General features: G+C 54.2%; 1 protein-coding gene and 1 pseudogene across 1 annotated transcript; both read right to left on the bottom strand.

Annotated features, from left to right (window-relative positions):
* Nucleotides 1–6,175: 6,175 nt before the first annotated feature.
* Nucleotides 6,176–13,851, bottom strand: LOC141729537 (serine/threonine-protein kinase pim-1-like; annotated as a pseudogene).
* A 6,404-nt stretch (nucleotides 13,852–20,255) lies between these two features.
* On the bottom strand, nucleotides 20,256–21,188 carry LOC141729536 (olfactory receptor 14J1-like). Its single transcript, XM_074544244.1, has one exon. It carries the CDS (start codon nucleotides 21,186–21,188, stop codon nucleotides 20,256–20,258), a length of 933 nt encoding a protein of 310 aa, XP_074400345.1.
* Nucleotides 21,189–22,059: the final 871 nt, after the last annotated feature.

Genomic DNA, 22,059 nt, shown 5'->3' with positions numbered 1-22,059 from the left:
TGAGGAAAATGACTGGCCTGGCTGGGCATGGAGCTTTTCTGGAGACTCAGGGGTGTAAAAAGGACCAGCAACTCAGGAAGTCTTTAAGGATGTTGCTGGGTCATACAGAAAGAATAGCTGAGAGCTGAAAATTCTATTAGAACTTAACCTGGAGGGTTCTGCAAAAAGAATAAAAATGTTTTAATAACAAAAAATAGCAAAACGGAGGAGGAATAGGAGAACATCTACACTTTATTGGATGCAGTGGAGAATATAGTAACAAAAGATAAGGAAAAGGCTGAGCTACTTTACCCCTAGTTTGTTTCAATTTTCAATATTAGGAGAGGATATCCTCAGGACAAGTGTTCTCCTGAGCTGGTAGATAGGCACAGGGAGCAGAACAGCCCCTGTAATCCAGGAGTTGGTGACCTGCTAAGCCACTCAGGTGCTCACAGGTGAATGGGATCAGACAGGATCCATCCTAGGGCAATGAGGGAGCTGTAGATGAGCTCCCCAGGCTGCGCTCCATCATTTACCATCAGTCCTAGCTCAGCAGGGAGCTCCCAGAGGACTGGAGGTGCCAGTGTGAACCCATCCCCAAGAAGGGCTGGAAGGAGGATCTGGAGACCTCCAGGCCTGTCAGCCTGAGCTGGGTGCCCAGCAAGGTTATGGAACAGATCACCCTGAGTGCCATCACAGGGCACCCACAGGATGGCACTCACAGGGCACTCCCAGCTGATGGGAACAAACTTTCTGGCTGACTGCAGAGGCCAGGACAAAACTAGGTGGTTTCCCTGGTGTCACCCAGCCCTTGCTGGCCCCAGGGGCTGATGGCATTTGTGCTCCCTCAGGTTCATGTCCCCACAGCAACAGCATGGGGGTGCTCCCCCTGCTGTGTGCAATGCAAACAGGGGCTGCTGAGCCAGTGCTGCAGTGTCTGTGCCTGCAAGGATGGGGCACCTGTGTGAGCTGGGGGAGTGGCCAGGGCTGCAGAGGGGGAATGTTGTTGGCAGCTCCATGAGGACTCTCTGGGACGCTGCCCTGGGCTGTCCAGCGCACTGGGGATGGATCAGCCCCTGCTCTGCTGCTCCTTCCCATCTGCCCCAGGGCCCTTGCAGAGCACCAGCTGCTGCTGCCCTCAGCTGCCATGGCAACCCTGGGACAAAGAGCTGCCAGGGCTGTTCCAGGTACAATTGCAGTGACACTGGTTGGTGCCACCAGGTGCCATGGCAACGGCCACGGGGACCCAGTCCTTGGTTTGGTGCCATGGCAACCAATGCCCGGAGCCGTTGTGGTGGTTGGTGGCCATGGAAAGCTGCCCTGGCACCTTGCTCAGGGCTGGTGTCAGTGCCCAGAGCCAGAGGGGATCCCTTGCGGGGGGCTGTGCCATGGCCACCTGCCCTGTGCCGTGCTGGCCGCTCAGGCACCAGGAACCAGCAGCCACCGGCACTGCCAGGGCCAAAGGCCAGGTCAGCCAGACAGAAAGGGGCAGGGCTGGGCACTGTTTCCATGGCAACCGGCACTGGGGGGACACCTGGGTCACCTGGCCTGGCAGTTGCCATGGAAACCCCTGGCAGGGACTGAGGGCACAGCCCCTGGCACTGAGACACTGCTGGGCCGGGTGCTGAGCACAGGGCTGAGCACGCAGAGATGGTTTTGTTCTTGCTGAGCTGCAGCACAGCCAAGGCCTGTCCTGCCCCTCGGCAGCCACGCTGGGGAGGGGCTGGGGCTGCGGGGGAGCTGGGCAGGGGACACAGCCAGGACAGGGGACCCCAGCTGACCCCGGTCATAGCCCAGACCAGAGCACATCATGCTCAGGGTGTAAAGGGGGGAACAGGGAGGAAGGGGGGAATTTTGGAGGGAGGGCTTTTGCCTTCCCAGGGAACACTTAGGCAAGAGGGGGCCCTGTTTCACCAGTGGGCAGGGTCACTACCAAAGACACAGACACCAACTTAAGGAATTGTGTCATTTATATCATGCACACCTGCCAAGAATTACAAAAGGATAATCTCAGCAAAGCACATCATCATTAGCAAAGAATTACAAAGGAAGATCAGCAATTCATCATAACCCATCATTACATTTTGATGACCAATCCCTTGGTGAAACACTAGAGGTGTTTGTGGCAGACAAAGATTCTGGCTGACTATCAAGGTACACCTTACAGACACCAGTAGTACTTTAGTGACACCATTCTTCATTCTTTTTTCTCAATCTCATTCAAATTAGGAACAAGAATTCTGTTGTCCATGGAGCTAGCACCTTTTTAATTCCAGAATAATGCCCCCAGGCCCTTTGCTGTTCAGCTTTACCATGCTGTCTGTTGCTAACAAGGCTTGGGGGGCCCTTTCCCCTCTGGCTGGAAGGGGCCGGGTCCCAGTCCCTGAGGGGCACCCAGGCTCCTGGATGGAATTCCTGTGCAAGTCCCTCAGTGTCACAGCAGCCTTCCCATGGAGCCCCGTGGATCAGAGCATTTCCCAAAGGGGCCCTTGGGGCAAACAGGGAGATCTGGTCTGGCAGGATGTGTTAAACAATATAAACAATATATACATATTGTTTTACACATATGTGTATACACATATATACCCACTTATATATGTGAATATATTAACATATATATGAATTATATATATATGTATATATAGATATATTATATGTATGTCTTATTATACTATAAATATGTATATAGATATTTATTATATCAATATTTCACTTGTACAAATGCATATCAGGTCAAGATTAAAACCTTCTTCTGTTGCTCCATGTGGGAGCATTCCAACAATAATTGTTCCTTCTGAAGGTGCTGTTTCCTATGTACTCTCAACAAATTCATCTTTGTCTGCCCAAATCCACAAGGTCTTTTCCTTTTCCACGTGCAATTTTTGGATGCATTTGAAGCCATCCAGGGGTGCAGCTTCTTTTACCCGACTGCCCCACTGCTCACACAGGGCTCCAACCTCAGCCCACTCCAGAGCCAGGGAACTCCAGGGAAGGGCTTCCCAGCTGGGAATTTCTGTTGGGACTGATTCCTCACATTTACATTGAACAAGTGACATTTTGTTGTCATCTGGACAGACTGTGCCAGTTTTGTTTAACCAGTGGGCAGGGTCAGTACCAAATTCCTTCAAACTCCAGCTGAAGGAATCAGTGTAATTTCCTGCAGTTCAGAGCAGCAAAGAATCACAAAAGGAGCAGCTCAGCAATGCACCCAACCATCCCCACCAAAGACTGCAGCAGTGATTAAGATCCAGCAGCATTTACCCTCAGCCTTTACCATCCCCCAGATCCACACAGCAGCTGGGGAAGCTGTCACAGCCAAGGGCTGCAGAGCCACTCCTGGGCACTGGCAATTCCTGCAGGTGCCTCCAGCCCCAGGTGAGGCTCCAACCCCGCTGGGAGAGGGCCCAGCTCTGACAGTGCTGAATGAACAAACTGACAGCACTGCTAGTGTGGCCACATCTGCTTTCATCCTCCTCTTGCGTCCCTCCCAAAGCCTGGCCAGGGCTCAAGGAGGAACCAAGGGAGGTGACTTTGACCATACAGCCCCAAACAAGGCCAGATGTCAGATTTCATGGCCTTGTCTGGCTTCTAAATACACAAAGGTCAATACATGTTTCACTAATGAGTGGCTACATCTATCACAGTGCTAATGACCATGCATATTTCATCAGGGAGCAGATACAAAGATAACCTTTGCTGGGAAGGTTCATCCAGAGGCCACCTTTGGCTCAGGGCCTGCTGTCCAGGCCTCACTCAGGGCTGGTGTCCAGGCCTTGGCACTTCAGGGATGTGGTTTAGTGCTGGGCTTGGCACTGCTGGGTGAGCAGCTGCACTGGGTGAACTCAGAGGGCATTTCCAACAGAAAGGATTCTGTGATTCCATGATTCTATCCACTGCATTCAGCTGGGTCTATTTTAGCAGCATTCCTTTGCTCCAAAAGTTCCCTCTTGCCCAGCTCCTGTGGCCTGAGGCTTCAGCTCCTTCAGCTCCTGGTGCTGAACTGCTCATGCTGAACAAAACGACTCGGAGAGAAGAGCACAGTCCATGCAATCCCTTCTGGGACACGGAGAGGGGAGGCTGTGCAAGCAGGAGCATTGTTTGCTGTGGCCTCCTCTCTGCCCTTCCCGCCTTTCAGCGCTTTGAACCAGCCAAGAGCTTTCTCCAAGAGTGCAATGGAGCAGCTGTTCCTGCTCCCAGGCCTGGCTCTTCCCAGTCTCTGCCCTTGCCTAGTGCTGTCCCTCTTGCTGTGCCCTCTGTTCCCCCAGGGCTCACTGGTTGCTGCTGCCCAGGACTGTGGCACTGGCACAGATCCAGTGCTCCAGAGCCTCCTTTCTGTGCCCTTGGAGCTGCCTGGGCACAGCAGCCTTTTCCATCTGGAAGCTCCCCATGGACAGGGAGTGCCCAGCTCTGTTCCTTGCACAGCCTCCAGGAGCCCAGGGCTGCCATCTCCAGTCCCTGCTGGCACTGGGGGCTCCCAGGTGCCTCAGGCTGCTGTGACACCGCTGCACACGGGAGGGAAGAGGGGCAGGGGCTGTGCTCAAAATCAGCTCCATCTGCTGCTGCTGCGGCTGCTGCTGCTGCTGCTGCTGCTGCTGCTGGGGGGTCATTTGTGCAGCCCTGGCCCAGAGTCAGGGATCAGAGCCTGCCAGTCTCTTCCAGCCCTGGCTGCTCAGAGTTTGGGCCTTGGAGCTTCAGGTGGCCAAAGGCAGCTGCTGCTGGTCCCTCTGTGTGCCCGTGTTCAGCAGTGCTGCTCCATCAGTCTGTGGCCAGCAACGGGGAAAAGCCTCAGCTCTGCAGGGCCAGGAGGTGCCAGGCCCTGCCTGAGCAGCTCAGCCTGCAGGAAGGGAGCTGCTCCACACGGGAACCAGGAGCAAAGGACATTGCTTTGATAGGACATGTTTTCTTCTGAAAGGAAAAAAAAGGAAAAAGGGAAAAATAGGTAAATTGTAAAAGATAGGAGTAAAATCCAAGTGTTAGAGAAAAAACATAACATACAGTTAATGAAAAAAACAAAACATAAAGGCAAATTTACATTTTTGCATTAAGAGGTAAATGATCTTTTTCAAAAGAGAACTCAGTTATTTACACTGTAAATAAATCACTGTGCTGATGGCATGGATCCATCTTTGTGACCTCAAAAGCCTCTTAAAAGATTTTGGGCTTTGTTTCCAACATTGGTATTTGAAATTGTAGTCAAAGCAAGAGGATATTGCTTAGTGCCCTTCCAGCTCCAAGCAGGACTGGGAATGGAAACTCTGTCAAAGCCCAAATCCTTTAGAAGATGACCTTTCTTCTCATCCTGCGAATGAGCTGCACATTCCCATTGAAACCTACAGGGATTTCTTAGAGTCACAAAGTCCCTCTTACAGCTTTTTGCACAGGTTTGGCAGTGCAGAAGGGCAATTCTCCATCCACCAGCTCCAGACTGCACTGCCTCAGGAGCACAGCCCACTCGCCAGCTTAGGCCCACTCGTGGCACTGCTAGAGGAGGAAGAAAGTGCAATTGCACAATTCCAGCCACTCAAGAAGAAAACACCCTGTACAGATCCAGGCATTCAGCTGGGACTGTGGAGAGTTTGGGTCCTTGCCAATTGGATGTGTGTCCCCAGCTGCAATCTCTGGGCCTGCAGCAGAGTCTCACTCACCTGCCAAAGCAGAAAGCTCAGGCGCTGTGCTCACAACGGGCTCGTCTGAAGCAGAGCTGTCAGAGCAATGTGAGGGCAGAGCCAGCCCAGCTGGGCCCTGGGCTGAGCCCAGCAGAGCCCTGGCAGAGCCCAGAGCAGCCTCAGCACCCGCAGAGCCCGGCTGCAAGGAGAGAAAGCAGAAACCGCCCGTCAGCTGAGGGCTCCTGTGCCCTTGTGCCAAGGCCTGCGGTGCCCAGGCCATGCTGGCTGTGCCCAGAGCTGTGCCCAGAGCTGCCCATCCCTGCTGCCTTTGACACAGAGCAGGAGGGCAGGACGTGTGCCCAGCCTGCAGCCAGCCACGGCACATCCAGCCCTCAGCAGCTGCCCAGGGCAGGATGCTCCTGTGCTCGCTGCCAGCTCCCGAAATCTCTGATCCCACCCTGCCAAGCACACAGGGACCCACCTCACACCAGCCACGGCTGGAAGAAAAGCTGCTCCCAAACCATGGCCTCAGCCTTCTCCAAGGGCACGGCCCATCCACGCCACAGCTGCTCCCAAGCACTTCCCCGTCCTCACTGGACCACCTCGAATGCTTCCTCTGGAATAACAAACAACACATTATTGACAAGAGTTTAGAGACAAAAAGGGAAAACAAGAAGAACAGTAAAATCTCTTATCTCTGTCAGGGCCTTGAGGAAGGCCCCACCCCTACATGGTAGGGAAAAACCCAGCCATGGGTGAGGGAAGCCCACACTTTCTCTCTTCCCCCCTGCACTGTCCCCCAAAATCACGGTGACCCCAAAGCAAACAAGGGCAGTGGAACAGCCCAAGCCCTTCCTTGCCTGCACAGCAAAGCAGCTGTGCACAGGTTCTGGAGCCCCACCTCTGCTCCCACCATGGGGTTTGTTTGTGTCAGGCTGGCTGCCCCAGCCCCAGCCCCAGCCCGGGGCACGGTGGGTGCTGGGGGCTGTTGGCAGGGCCAGGAGCCCACTCCCATTTCGTACCCGCCCCAGCCCATCCTCCCAGCCCTGCCAAAAGCAGCTGGGCAGCGACTGAAGAATGAGTTGCATCTGCCCCAGCAAAGGGGGAGCCTTTGGTTCCCCGCCATGCTGGGTCATGCCCAAATCTGGCAGAATTTCCCCAGATGGGGACTCATCTGCAAATTTCCCGTGGAGTTTGGCTTTGAAGAAGGTGCCAGAATCAAAGTGCATCACCTTCAGCCTCCAGTGGCCAGGCTGAGGAAGAGCTTGTCATCCTTGATGTCACCCTCGCTGTCTCCAGCAGCAGCAGCAGCATCATCATCCCCACCCGGTACAGCTTCTCCAGGGGCTCCTTCTCCTTCCCTGCGGGCAGACCAGGCTCTCAGGGCTCTGCCCAGGCCCCAGCTGTCAGGGAACCAGGACAAGCAAAACCAGCTGGGGTGGCGGCCACCAGTGCTGGGCAGAGCAGCTCAGCTCCAGCACAAGGGCTGCGTGTTCCCATCCCATGACCCCGGTCCAGTGACACTGGCAGCACAAAAAGGGTTGGGTTCCTTTGCTTCTCATTGCCAAGGCATATGTGGAGCAGGAACTTACCAGGGCCCTGGATCAAAGTGTGCCTGTGGCTCTCTCCCTTCTTCTATGGCAGAGGAATATTCTGCATCCAAGGAACACAGAACAGGTCTTCCAGTGTGGGTCTGTCCAAGGAGTTCACGGATAAACACCACCAGATCAGGTCTTTGCACTCTGGGGAGAGAAAGCAGAAACTGATGGTCAGCCAGAGAAGGCTCCTGTCTGCTTTACCCCACTGTTCCCATGCCCAGGCCATGCTGGATGCGCTCTGAGCTGGGCCTAAACTTTCCCACCAATTCCCTGTTTTGGAGGAGAGCAGGACATGTGCCACCTCCTCAGCAGCTGCCAGAGCGGGATGCCCATGAGCCCGCTGCTGGCTCCCAGCACTGGGATTCCCCCCGTGCCCAGAGAAGAGGATCCACCTTGAGAGAGCCTTTGTGGCAGCGGGAGCTGGCCCCAGCTGAGGTTCCGGCCCCTCCTGAAAGGGTGCTCCCCGCAGACCATCTGGTGCAGCAGGATGCCCAGGGACCAGATTGTTGCTGCCTCGCCATGGTACCAGCCAAAGTCGTTCCATTCCGGGGGGCTGTAGGACAGTGTTCCTATGGAATACAGATGGAGATCATCAGGGGCATGCTGCTGCTCCCAGAGCCTGGCCCCAGCATCCCTGGGCCCGCGGGGGCTGCATCAGGGGCACACAGGGTGACCACTGCCCTCTCGCCCGCATCTGGGACTTGTGCACAAAGTTAGGGTTGGAAAAGAAGCCTCTGGTGCTGGAAGAGGGCAGCCCTGGCTAGGCCCGACCATGACATGCAAAGGAAAAACCCACTCCATGCTGGGGAAAAAACATGCCCTTATCCTCCCTGCCTGCATTGCCCCAAAAATATTATGAAGCCAAGGGAAACAGGGTGAGTGGGGTAGTGCAAGCCCTTCCTCTCATTTGCACACCAAACTGGCTGGGGCACAGGTTCTGCCCTCTCTCTCTGCTACCCCCACCCACGGGGGTTTTGGTCGGGCTGGCTGCCTCAGCCCAGCCCCAGTCCTGGGCAGAGTGGCTGGCAAAGGCTGCCAGCAGGGCTGGAAGATGGCTGCCCACCCAGCCCTGCTCTAAAGCAACTCAGCTGAGGACTCAGTGCCCTGACTGGCAGCAAAAGGGAGAACTCCTGCTGCCACAGCCAGCTTGCCTGGGAGATGTTGGGCCATGAGACGTCAGCAGTGGGAGCACAGCCCTGGGTAGGCTCACCTGCAAAGTGTGTGTAGACTGTGTCCTGCAGGTAGGTGCCACAGCCAAAGTCAATCAGCTTGGCCTGCCCGGTGTCCAGGTCAACCAGGATGTTCTCTGGCTTGATGTCCCTGTGCAGGACCCCGCAGCTGGTGCAGTGCCGCACGGCCTCCAGCACCTGGCGGAACAGTGCCCGCGCCTCCTCCTCGGGCAGGAACCGCCGTGCCCCAATGAAACGATGCAGGTCCTGACACTGCTCTGGCCGCTCCAGCACCATCACGATGCAGTTGGGGAGCTCGAGCCACTCCAGCAGCTGGACCACACCGGGGAAGCCAGTGGACACCTTGGCCAGCAGCACGATCTCCAGGGGTGCGCTGGTGCCGTCGGGCTGCGGGAGGAGCACGATGCCGTCAGTGGGGCTGATGCCGTGCCAGGCCTGGGGAAGCCCTCAGCCAGGCCGGGATGCTCTGCGCCCTGCGCTGGCCCCACGCCCGCTCTCCCTCGGGGCGTCCTGGCGGCTCCCACCGTGCCGGGTCCCGGCTCATCCCTGGCCGCCAGCCCCGGCTGCTGGCCCCGCTCACTCACCAGCTCGCCCCAGTGCCGGACGCGGTTCCGTGGCACCCTTTTGATGGCCACCTGCAAGCCAAGGCCAGCAGCGGGGTGAGCTCGCCGCCCGCACTGCGAGCCCCATCCTCCGCCCTCCGCCCTCCTCCTCCTCCATCCCGTCCTCCTGCGCCCGCCGCCGGCCCCGCCGCTCACCGGGGCGCCGTCCGAGAGCCTCGTGGCCGCGAAGACTCTGCCGAAGCCGCCGCGCCCCAGCAGCGATCCCAGCCGGTACCGCTCCTGCAGGGCCTCCTGCGCCGTCCCTGCGGGCGGGACGCGGCGGTCAGCGCTCGGCCCGGGGCCAGCAACGGCCCCCGAGCGCCCCTCACCCGCCCCGGGCCGGCCATGCCCAGGCGTTCGCTCCCGGGAACGCGGCACGGGAGGCTCGGGGCCGGCGGCCGCGCTGCCGAGCGGCGGAGCTCGGGCCGGGGAAGCCGCAGCGGATGCGGCGGGAGCGGCCGCGCCGCGTGTGTGCTCCGCGGGCCCCGGGAGGAGCCGGGGCCGGGGCTGGGGCTGGGGCTGTGGCCAGGGCCGGGGCCGGGGCCGGGGCCGGGGCCGGGACTGGACCCTGCGTCGGGTCTGGGGCCGGGCTCGGGCCAGGCGGAGGCAAAGGGCGGCGATGCCGCCCCGGCCCCAGGCACTGATGCCCGCCCAGCAGCGCCACCGCCAGTACAGCCAGAGCCGGGCGGAGGCGAGACCGCGGCGGGACGGCCGGGGCCGGGCACCGGGCAGCCCCGCCCGGGGCCGGGGGCGGGCCGGGGGCATGGCCCGGCCCTGCAGGGGACAGGGAGGCGGGGTGAGGTAAGGGACGCCGGGAAAGGAACCCCGAGAGAGAAGTGCCCGATAGCGGGAAAGGGAGAGAAAGAGCGAGAGAAAGAGAAAGAGAAAGAACGATTTTTCTAGTCTATCTTTTGCTGCTGTCGCCGCTGCTGCTGCCGCCGCCGCTGCTGCCGCCGCTGCCGCCGCTGCCGCCGCTGCAACTGAAGCACCGGGGCCGTTCGTCCCCGTGTCCGTTCCCCGCTCGCCCCACGAGCCCCACGTTCGAGCCCCGCGCGCCCCGGGGACAGCCCCTCCGTCTTCCCAAACACGGGAACTTTGCAGTGCTGAGCGCAGATGCAGAGCCCTGACTCCTGCACACTGGCACAACGATTCCCTCGCTTGCTGCTGTGCATTGTCCTTGCTGAGGGTCAAACACTGTCGGGCCACCTTCCCTTGGGGTAGGATTCCTACCTGACCCCAACACTGCACTGACACCTCCAGTGTTGCTTTCCAGTAAAACAGGGGAAGGAAAACTGTGTGTGGCTCATGGTATTTTAGAGTGTCTAAAAAATCACTAAGTCACCGATCTTAGAGGGGCAGTACGTCTGGAATTACTGGGATGGAGAAGGAGTGCAACATGGAAAAGGGGAGCATAGAAATAAATAGAGGAAAATATCTTGGATTGTTTCTTTCATTTTCATTTCACTTCTGGAAAGCTGTTTCAGTTTTCCAGGAATCTTCTCCTGTCTGCTCTTCCCAAGAATCTCTCATGGAGAACAAGGTCAAGCTTCTGTCACAAGATTTGCCACCAGGAAATTATGCCACTGGTGAAATTTTCATTGTAACTGTTTGTGCTGGCTTAGGGCAAATTTGGAGAGGAAATCTCCAAAAGGGGTCCGTCTAGAAAGCAAGTTCAAGCGGCCCCTTCCCCCTACTAGTTCAGGAAAAGACTTCCCTCAAGAAAAGTGAAAAAACCCCGTTATTTAACAAGTAAATTATTCACAAGCATGAAAAATGAATAATATTAAATCAAACCTCTGACAGTGCTGAAGAGATGGCAAATTCAGAAAGTCCTTTTTGTGGGTTGTAGTTGGCTCACTCGGTCTCTTTTAAGTCCCTGTGGCGCTGGAATGCAGCGTCCCAGACCTTGGTGGGCCACAGGGGTGAGCTGCTGCGGGTGTTTTTCTGGGTTTTCAGTCCAGAGCAGGTTTAAACAGTTCCAAGAAAAAGGAAAGTCACAGTCCAAGGAACTTCTCTGCCTAAGCTAGCTAAAACCAAATTGCTAGACCTGAGCTGTGAAGGCATCGGGAAATTTCCAAATCTGGGCACTGGCGGTCCCAGAAAACACCAGAGCTGGATGATGCTGGTGCCAGAACCTGCAGATTTCCAAATTTTGGCTTTCTGTGCCAGCAAATCACTGGACTTGGGCTGTGCCAGCACCAGGAAGTTTTCAGATCTGGGTGCTGGCGCTGCCAGCAAACACCAGATCTGGGTGGTGTCATTGCCAGCGACAGAAATCTGCCAGATTTGGGCTCTGCTGGCACTGAGAAATTTCCAAATCTGGGTTCTGGTGCAGGAAACACAAGACGTGGGTGGTGCCAGACCCAGTAGCAGGAAGCTGCCACAGGTTTTGGATTTCTGTGCCAGCAAATTGCTCACTTGGGCTGTGCCAGAATAGGGAAATTTCCAGATCTGGGCACTGGCAGTGCCAGCAAACAGCCAATTTCAGGCTCCAGGCTCCAGGAAGGACTGGGTCTGGATGCCTTCCTCTTTTCTTTCCTTCTTTTCTTCCTTCTTTCCTGGGATCCTGCTGCCAGCAAAGTCCAGATTGGGCAGTGCTGGCAAGGGGAAATTGCCAGGTTTTAGCTTTCTTTGCCTGCAAATTCTGGATATGGGTGGTGTCAGAAGAGGGAAATTGCCAGATGTGGGCACTGGCAGTGCCAGCGCATGTCAGATCCTGGTGCGGAATGTGCCGGCACTGGGAAATTGCCAGATGCTTATTTTCTGTGCCAGCAAATTGCTGGAATTATGCTGTGCAAGCATCTGAAAAATTCCGGATCTGGGTACTGGGGGTGTCAGCAAACATGAGATCGGGTTGCTGTAGGTGCCAGGTATTTGCTTGGTTTTGCCTTTCTTTGCTAGCAAATTGCTGCACTTGGGCTGTGCCAGAATATGGAAATATCAAGATCAGGGAACTGGCAGTGCCAGCAAACACCACATTTCAGGAAGGATTGGATCTGGACCCGTTCCCTCCCTGCCTCCCTCCCTCAAAACAAGGTGCCAGAGGGGCTGGACAGCAGCCAGGCAGAAAAGGGACCTGCAGGGACTGATGGACAGCAGGCTGGACATGAGCCAGCAGTGTGCCCAGGTGGGCAAGAAGGCCAATGGCTCCTGGCCTGGATCAGGAATGGTGTGGCCAGCAGGAGCAGGGCAGGGATTCTTCCCCTGTGCTCAGCACTGCTTGCGCAGCACCTCGAGTGCTGTGTCCAGTTCTGGGCCCCCAGTTTAGGAAGGCCATGGAGGGGCTGGAACATGTCCAGAGAAGGGCAACAAGGCTGGGGCGGGGTCTGGAGCACAAGTCCTGTGAGGAGTGGCTGAAGGACCTGCAGTTGTTTATCCTGGAGGAGGCTCAGGGGAGACAAGGCAGTGTCAGGGCACAGGGTGGACTTGATCTCCATGGCCTGTTCCACCCTTGCTGATTCTGGGATTCTCTGACCCCAGCCTTGCAGCAGTTGCAGGACGAGCCCTGGGCCTCCTCTTCAGGAGCTCCAGCAGCCCAGGTCCCTCAGCTTCTCCTGCCAGCCCCAAAGCCCATCCTGTCAGTCCTGCTGAGCCTCTGCAGCTCCTCCTCAGTGCCCAGAACAGGGAGCCCCAGAGGCAGACACAGCAGCCCAGATGTGCCCCCCTGGCCTGGGGTGCCTCTGGCAAGGGAGCAGCAGGAGGCACTGCAGGAGCCTGCAGACAATTGATCTGAAGGCCAGAGCTCCTTAGCTCCTTCTGAAAGAGCAGGAACAGTTCCTCATTCCAGTGTGGTGGAATGCTGGGCACCACAGCTCCAGGTGAGGACTGGACACAAGTTTGCTCCCACTGAGTGCTGTGATGGGTTCTGCAGGAGCTCTGGGCTCCTGTGCTTGCCAGGCACAATGAGGAGAGAAGGAGCCAAGTGCACTGATGTGGGAAATGTTTTGTAGAAAGTTTTTAGAGCCTAATAGAAGGCCCACACAGTATGAATCTCTATATAAATCTTGAGACAAGAAATGCTAACTTAAAAATGCCATGGAATAGGACAGATATTGTTGAGAGAGAAATGGAGCTAGAAAAAAGTTTCAAAAGATGGCCTTGCAAATAAGACTTTGGAAAAATAGAGCTATGAAAGATGCATTGTAGTGGGACCCACAAGGGCTAGTTTTAAATAATTGGCTTTAAGGCATTAACAACATGGCATGGCAAAATGCTGATAGACCAAGAAATACTGTAATTAGGAAATAGTGGGCTTCTGATTGTGATGGCGTGAATTATGTGTATTGTCTCACCCTTCTCATGAGACTGAAAATGGAATATAAGTTTTTAAAACACCTCTCAGTTGCCCCATCTCTAGGTCAAGAAAAGAGTATTATCCAACACACTGACACACCTTTGCCTCGAGCATAACCCAGCCTGGACCAAACACACTGAAAGGTTTCCCCTTTGGCCCATGTCTTGAAACATCAGGTCTGCTGTTTGACAGCTCAGGTTGGTTTGGTGTCAAGGAGTTTCCCTCAGAAATACTGGGTTTGTCTTCCTCTGTGCCTTCCCTTCAGCAGCCTTGGGGATGCTCCTGTGTGAAGCCATCTGTCTCACACAGTTTGAGACAACTTCAAACAGGATATTGTGCAATAAGTCGTCTCCTCTAAAGTGTTCCAGCAATCCCTTTCCAGCAATTGGAAATTATTACTGATAGATGAAAGTGGAAAACCCCCACAGTTTATTAACAAACAGAATCCCCCCATGACACGCATTCCAAGAAGGCGCCGGGGTCTCTCTCGAAAGAAAAGGAGCTGTCACGGAGCAGTTCCAGCAGCTGATGGAAGCTCGGGGGCTCGTCCGGCGTCGGCTTTCTCCCATGGCAGAGCTCCATGGAGCGGGCAGGGCAGTGAAGCAGCTGGGCTGGAGCCCCTCGCTGCCTTTTCTCCCTGGCGTGGCTCAGCCCACAGACTCTCGGGCTGGGAGCGGGGCCGCTCCGCTCCTGCCGGCACCGTGTCCCTGGGCTTGGACAAACAGTTTCCTGCCAGGAGAGCCCTGCACACTGCTCCACAGATCTTTCATACAGGCCCAAACCAACTCCAAACACTCTGTCTGCAGCAGCTTTGCACAAAGGGCTGCAGCAATCCAGGACAGCTGCAAGTGAGTGTCTGAAGGCTCTTGTCTTGTTCCTGACAGCAGAATTCTTGATGATCTGATGCAGTTTTATTCAGATGTAACATGAGAGCTGAGGTTTTTTTGCTAAAATATTTCATGATGAGTAACAAGCCTTGGGAGCATGAGGTGCAGGACTGACATGCAAAAGCATGAGCATATCCTCCAAAGTGGCCATTTTAATTGTCCGTTTTATTACTCTTGTATTTACTCCACACTAATGAGGAAAACCAAGCTCTGCTTGCAGGCAAAACAGGCATGGGATACACTACAGTCCCTCGCAGGCTCAGCAGGACTGGCAGTGACACCGCAGGCAGTCTGCTTCATTGTGAACCACTACAGAGCTACATCCCAATCTGGTTTAAGTAGCATGGTATTATTAAGAGCTCCTTTTCTGCATGAGATACAAAAAGGAGATCCCAAATGATCTTCATGCAAACATGCAGTAAAGAACTGCTCCTGCTATCCTAATGAAGCGTTTGCTTTGGCAATTACACTCTTCCCATTCATCTTTTGATGCAGACACTTCAGGTTTCCCCCTGCATTCCTGCAACGCTGGCAGTCACTGTTTCCCATTTCCTGTTCTTCCCTAGAGATGGTGCAGTGGCTGCTTTGAAACAAAAAGCCCTGAGATCTGGACAGCTTGAAGGAGCATGAAATGCTAATTAAGTGCTCATATTGGTAATACCCAGGTCTGACCTTCCCAGAGCTCTGAAGCAGCAGCAGCAGGACCATGCATCATTCCTGTTGCTGGATGTTCATGTTTCTGATGTGCAAGAGCAATGACTTTGAGGAGGGACAAAAATGCCCGTCTTCAAACAGTGGGTGTGCAAGGAGATGTGAAGTTTCACAGCCTATTCTAGGATATTTTAGAAAGATCTAAGAGAATATTGTGGCATGGAGTAGGTCCCTAATTTTGTCTCCAGAGGAATCCCCAAAGGGCACATTCGCTCTGCTGCTGATGGCAACCCCATAAGCTCATGGACCAGTTTTCCCTGCAACGTGCCACCCTGCCTGGGCTTTACTAGGCCAGGACTAGACCCAGAGCCAAGCAAACACATGCAGCCAGGTGACATTTTGTAACATCAGAAGCTGGCTACCATGAGGACTTTGCTGCCAAAAGGTGACAGTTTGCACCGGGCCCAGAAGTGTTTTTCCCTAAGGCAAAGCAAACTGAAATGTGACGTTTAAAAGCTTCAAATGACTATGAAAGGAAACTGCAGAATAATTTCTGGAAGGGCAGCATTGTCAATGATCATGCAGCCTACCAACAGCTGGAGCTGAATCCAGAATTGCTTCTTCCAGCTGTGCAGGAATTCATTCCACTGGCAAGCACTGGTCCATGGGAACAAATGATCCCCTAGCTCTGGGCTGAATGGCACCCAGGCTGCAGTGCAGATTTGAGGAACCCTTGTCACCTGTTATTGGCCTCTGAGTGCACTCATCCTTCTGCAAACAAGGTGCAAACAACACAGCTGCACTGCTGTCCTGTAAATATACGTACAGGTGATTTTGCCAAAACAGTGCATAATTTCCCAGTGAAATACATGGCCTCTTCTTACCTATGGAATTGTGACTGAAGACACCTGTGAGCCAGATCTGTGGGACATTGCAAAGGAGCAAAGCTTTAGGATTTGGGCACACTTCTCTTGGTTTCTTTGCTCAGGCCTTTGGTGAGCACAGAACACACCTAGGTAGAAAATCTTTGACTAGACAGGATCTTTTGGATCCACTGTCCCCCAAACAGATCAATGGTGGCCCTGTTGTAATGCCAAGTAACAAAGAGCGGCACAAATGACACAAAGGAAACATGGCCAAAGAGGAAGAGGAGAGGCCCAATGAGGAAAGGATGTGGTGAGACACTGGCACATTGAGTGAGCTGCACTCCCATAATCTCTAGGCTAGCAGGTCCTGGTCTCACATTCTCCTCTTGGTTTGTTTAAATTTTATTTATTTATTTACTTTTTTCATCATCAAAATAAAATATATACAATTAAAAATATGTCATCAAATCTTAAAGACAGAATCAAAACACATTAATTCAAAACTACATCTAAAAATCAGAACATATGTACATCCGTGTGGTGGTTTGACCAGGAAGAAGTGGGAATTCTGGGATGCTGTGGTCAAACCAATGGATGCACGGAGTTTGATATTGGCACCTGGTGTAGCCAGTGGGGTTTGGACACACCTCCGAGAATACACAGGGGTTAAAAGCAGAGCTTCGGCCCTGGGAGGCTCTCTTGGGACGTCGAGGAGAAGAGGTCGGATCTCCCTCCCCTGTGCAGCCGCTGCTGCTGGGCGGGGGAGGGGCAGCCATGCGGTAGCCCCAGGCCTGGACAGAGACTGGGGGTGAGGAGGCCCTTGAGGATGGAAGGGTGGAGGAGCCCCAAGAGACATCGGGCAGCCATTCCCCCCCCAGGAGAGAGAGAGAGAGAAGAGCCTGCGACGACGAATGCGATAGCAGCCGGCCCAGGAGGAGAAAGGGGGGGGGAAGAGCGCAGCGAGGGAGGAGGTGCCCGGGCCAGAGCCGCAGCGAGTGTGGGATGTGCCGAAGCCCCGGGACAGACAGAGACTGAAACTTTTAACCCTTTTGCTTACATGACTGGGACCTTGAAAAAAATGCTGATCCTCCTTGGAGCTGAATAACAAGAGAGATAGGAGATGAGATGAGACAAGGACCTGGCCCGAAGGATGTGGAGACGACTGAGTGGGGAGAGATGATTGGAGTGGCCTTTTGGCTGGACTTTTCTTTTGTGGCCATGGACTCAGTTTGTTCCTGTGACACAGAGACTGCACTTGGGGGGAAGCAGTGCCTCAGAACCAGGAGGGTTCATCGTGGGGACCCCTTGGCCCCAGGGGGTTGGAAAAATATGGGGGGGACAGATGTCCCAAAGCAGAGACTGTGCCTTTTTAGAGTGAGACAAGGCATCCTTAAAAGACAGCCCTAAAAGCAGCTCTGGTCCATGCCCAGTGGTGAGAGCACCTGGCATGGAGGGAAGATGTCACAAGCAGCAAAAGGACTTTCCGGGCGGTGCCGAGTGACATGGGAGCACACAAGGTTTCAGTGTGTTTCCAGGGTAAGCCTATGGTGCAAGAAGGACTCCTCTCCTCTTCATGGACTGAAGTTTGAGTATTCTAAAGGGTGGTGCCAGACTGGGCAGTTGGTGATTTGGGGGAATGTATCGGATTGAGAAATTTTGGTGGTGGGGAGGAGGAAAGTGTTTTTTGTAAGGTTTTCAATTTTTTCCCTTAGAGTTTTTTTCCTATTTTCTTGTAGTTTAGGTAATGAAGTTTTCTTTATTTCTAAACTGGAGCCTGTTTTGCTTATTCCTGGTCACATCTCACAGCAGACACCAGGGAGAGGGTATACTCATGGGAGCACTGGCTCTGTGCCAGGCCCAAACCATGACAGTGTTTAAGGATGTTGTTTGGTTATGCAGAAGGAAAAACAGAGAGGTGAAAGATCACTTAAAGATTAACCTGGCCACTTCTGCAGAAAATAATAGAAAGTGTTTCTATAAAACAAATTAATAGTAACACATAGGATAAGGAAAACCTCTCCTCTTTATTGGATGCAGTAGAAATATAGTAACTAGAGATAAAGAAAAGGCAGAGATACTTAACACCTTGTTTGCCTCAATTTTCAATATTACGACAAGTTTACCTCAGCACAAGTGTTCTCCTGTGCTGGTAGATGGGCACAGGGAGCAGATCAGCCCCCTGGAATCCAGGAGGAAGCAGTTGGTGATCTGCTGAGCCACTCAGGTGTATGGGAGCAGATGGGATCCATCCCAGGGGGATGAGGGAGCTGTGGATGAGCTTCCCAAGCTGCTCTCCATCATTTACCATCAGTGCTGGCTCAGCAGGGAGGTCCCAGAGGACTGGAGGTGCCAGTGTGAGCCCATCCCCAAGAAGGGCTGGAAGGAGGAGCTGGGGAACTCCAGACCTGTCAGCCTGACCTGAGTGCCCAGCAAGGTTATGGAACAGATCACCTTGAGTGCCATCCCACGGCACCCACAGGATGGCTGAGGGATCAGAGCCAGCCAGCGTGGATTTAGGGGTGGCAGGTCCTGCCTGACCAACCTGGTCTCCTTTTATGACCTGGTGAACCACCTGTGGATGCAGGAAAGGCTGTGGATGTTGTGTGCCTGGACTTCAGCAAAGCCTTTGACACTGTCTCTGACAGCATTCCCTGGAAAAGCTGCAGCCCATGGCTTGGGCAGGTTCCCTCCTCACTGGGAGATTTAAGAGTTGGCTGGAGGCTGGGCCCAGAGAGTGGTGGGGATGGTTTGCACCCAGCTGGTGTCCAGGCACTGGTGGTTTCCCCAGGGATCTGTGTTGGGCCCAGTCCTGTTTAATATCTTCACTGATGATCTGGGTGAGGGGATCGAGTCCACCATTCACAAATTGCAGATGGCACCAAGCTGGGTGTGAGTGTGGATCTGCTGGAGGGCAGGACAAGAAGACACAGCCTTAAGCTGCACCAGGGGAGGTTAAGGCTGGACAATAGGAAGAAGTTCTTCACAGAAAGGGTGAGTGGGCATTGGAACAAGCTGGCCAGGGGGGGAGGTGGCAGAGTCACTGTCACTCTCCAGTGGCACTTAGTGGCATGGTCTGGGTGACCAGGCAGTATTAGGGCATTGGTTGGACTTGATGATCCCAAAGGTCTTTTCCAGCCTATTTGATTCTGTCATTCTCTGATGATTGTGACACTGCAGGGCCTCATGGAACTAAGAGGACGCTGGTGACACCGTGCATCCCCACAGAACCAGGGGTCCATTGTGGCTCTTGGGCCAAATGGAGCCAGGGAGTGCACTGTGACACTCTGGGTCCTCATGGAACCACAGAGGCCATTGTGACACTGCAGGGCCTCGTGTAACCAAGGTGTTTCACCATTTTGGCGCTGCAAAACCAAGGAGACCATTGGGAGACTCCAGGGCCCAGTGGAACCAAGGGGCCATTCTAACACTGTGGGAATTCATGGAACCAAGGGGACATTGTGACATTGCAGGATCCTGTGTAACCAAGGGGTCACAGTGACACGATGGGGCCTCAAGGAATCTGGAAGAACGTTGTGACACTGTGTGGTCTTGTGGAAACAAGGAGTCCATTGTCACACTGAGGGGACTTGTGAAACCACAGGGACCAATGTGACAGTGTGGGACATCATGTGACCATGGGGCCATTGTGATACTCTGGGGCCCCATGGAACCAAGGGGCCACTGTGGAACTGCAGCACCAGTCACAACATTGTGACACTGTGAAGCCCCACGGAACCAAGGAGTCCGTTGTCACATTTTGGGGCCCCATGGAACCAAGGAGACAATTGTGAAATTATGGGGTCCTATGGAACAAAGGAGACCATTGTTGCTCTGCATGGCATCATGGAACCAAGGAGACCAGGGTGACAGTGCAGGGCTTGGTGTGACCAAGAGGCCATTGTGACACTGAGGGTCCCATGGAACCAAGGATATCTTTGCAGATGACACCAAGCTGGCAGTGAGTGTTGATCTGTGGGAGCATAGGAGGGCTCTGCAGAGGGACCTGGACAGGCTGGATCCAGGGCCCAAATCCAACAAGATGAGTTTTAACAAGTCCAAGTGCCAGGTTCCACACTTTGGACACAACCCCTGCAGCTCTACAGGCTAGGGACAGAGTGGCTGGACAGCAGCCAGGCAGAAAGAGACCTACAGGGACTGATTGACAGCAGGCTGGACATGAGCCAGCAGTGTGCCCAGGTGGCACTGGCTCCTGGCCTGGATCAGGAATGGTGTGGCCAGCAGGAGCAGAGCTGCTGTGCCAGCACTGATCTGCCCCCACATCTGCACACAGACATTGCTGTTGCAGCTCCACAGAAGACAACCAAAGGGCATCTCTGCAGAAAACTTTGCTGGGACATTCTTTAGTTCCTTTAAAGACACCAAGAGTGCAGCCCCATTTTGACAGAGTCTGTGGCCACAGGGAAGCGGAGAGAAACAAAAATAGAAATGGCACAAGAAATGACATTTTTTGTGGAAAATATGAAAAAAGTAAAACAACAGAAAATAATCTCCAAAATGAAATCAACAAGAAGTATCAAAAACGAGTTTTATTACAAGTGATTTGCAGAAATTGGCAAGCAATTTATTGTTCCTGAAAGCATCCAGTCATCAGTCTCCTCACAGCAGCCTTGATCTCCTGGTTCCTCAGGCTGTAGATGACGGGGTTCAGGGCTGGAGGCACCACCGAGTACAGAGCTGACAATGACAGATCCAGGGATGGGGAGGAGATGGAGGGGGGCTTCAGGTAGGTAAAAAATGAGGTGCTGATGAACAAAGAGACCACGGCCAGGTGAGGGAGGCAGGTGGAAAAGGCTTTGTGCCGTCCCTGCTCAGAGGGGATCCTCAGCACAGCCCTGAAGATCTGCACATAAGAGAAAACAATGAACACAAAGCAAGCAAATACCAAACACAGACTAACAGCGAGAAGTCCACGTTCCCTGGAGTAGGATTTGGAGCAGGAGAGTTTGAGAATCTGTGGGATTTCACAGAAGAACTGGCCCAGGACATTGCCATGGCACAGGGGCAGGGAAAATGTATTGGCTGTGTGCAGCAGAGCATTGAGGAAGGCACTGGCCCAGGCAGCTGCTGCCATGTGGGCACAAGCTCTGCTGCCCAGGAGGGTCCCGTAGTGCAGGGGTTTGCAGATGGACACGTAGCGGTCGTAGCACATGATGGTCAGGAGGGAGAACTCTGCTGAGATGAAGAACATAAAGGAAAAGAGCTGAGCAGCACATCCAGTGTAGGAGATGTTCCTGGTGTCCCAGAGGGAATTGTGCATGGCTTTGGGGACAGTGGTGCAGATGAATCCCAGGTCGCTGAGTGCCAGGTTGAACAGGAAGAAGAACATGGGCGTGTGCAGGTGGTGGCTGCAGGCTACGGCGCTGATGATGAGGCCGTTGCCCAGGAGGGCAGCCAGGGAGATGCCCAGCAAGAGGCAGAAGTGCAGGAGCTGCAGCTGCCGCGTGTCTGCCAATGCCAGCAGGAGGAAGTGCCTGATGGAGCTGCTGTTGGACATTTGCTGTGTCTTGGCATGGGGATCTGTAAAAAAACTAATCATGGAATAGCTTGGTTTGGGGAGGACTATAAATATCCCAGGACAGCTTGGGGGCACTTTCCCCCCACTGCCTGCCCAGGGCTCTGCTGCCTGGAGCTGTCCCTGCCAGCAGCTGCTTCCCTGTGCCCAGGGCTGGGCCCTGCCAGTGCTGCCAGAGCCCAGCCCAGCCCTGGGGGCTCAGCTCTGCCCTGCAGACCTCTCCCAGCTCAGGCACTGCCCAGGGGCAGCTCTGGCTCTGCAGGCTCTGATGGCAACATCAGAGTAACCCTGAAGAGGCTGGAAAAGCAATGCTGATGCTCCCTGTGAGGGGCCCTGTGCTGATTTCTGTCACTGCCTGCTATATTCAATCTGTGATATTTTTTTTTTTTTAATTCTCAACCTGAATTAGGAGATCAATATCTATGTGCAATTTACCATCCAGGCAACCCAGAGCAGTTTATTAAAAAAGCAAGATTTGCCCTTTTATGCAGCCCCTGTCTTGCTATGCTCCCTGTATAATCCACTTGGAAATGTTCTGCAGTAAAATGCCATGCTGGGAGCAGTCCTGAACAATACAGCATCCTCCCCACACAAGGAGAACACTTCCAAGCCTTACCAGCTGTCTCCTCCCACCCAGATCTTGTCCCCCAGCGCTGGGAGCAGCTGCCAGGGCTGGCTGAGAGCTGTCCCTGGCAGGCAGCAGAGTCCCTGCCCCAGCACAGCGCCCTGGGCTGCAGGACCCTGCTCTGCACAACAGCCCTGGGCACCCCTGGCTGCTCTGCACAAGAGACAATCAGAGAATGTACTCACAAGGTCTGTAGGCATTGGGATGTTCCAGCTTTAGGAGATCACT

This window comes from Zonotrichia albicollis, chromosome 7 (genome assembly GCF_047830755.1).
Source record: "Zonotrichia albicollis isolate bZonAlb1 chromosome 7, bZonAlb1.hap1, whole genome shotgun sequence".
Classification (NCBI taxonomy): Eukaryota; Metazoa; Chordata; class Aves; order Passeriformes; family Passerellidae; genus Zonotrichia; species Zonotrichia albicollis.
The sequence above is the reverse complement of the archived record's forward strand: the minus strand, read 5'-3'. Positions and strand labels throughout refer to the sequence as shown.

Bases quoted from the DNA above. Each gene is read 5' to 3' on its own strand.
- LOC141729536 (XM_074544244.1), bottom strand. From the start codon at position 21,188: ATGTCCAACAGCAGCTCCATCAGGCACTTCCTCCTGCTGGCATTGGCA.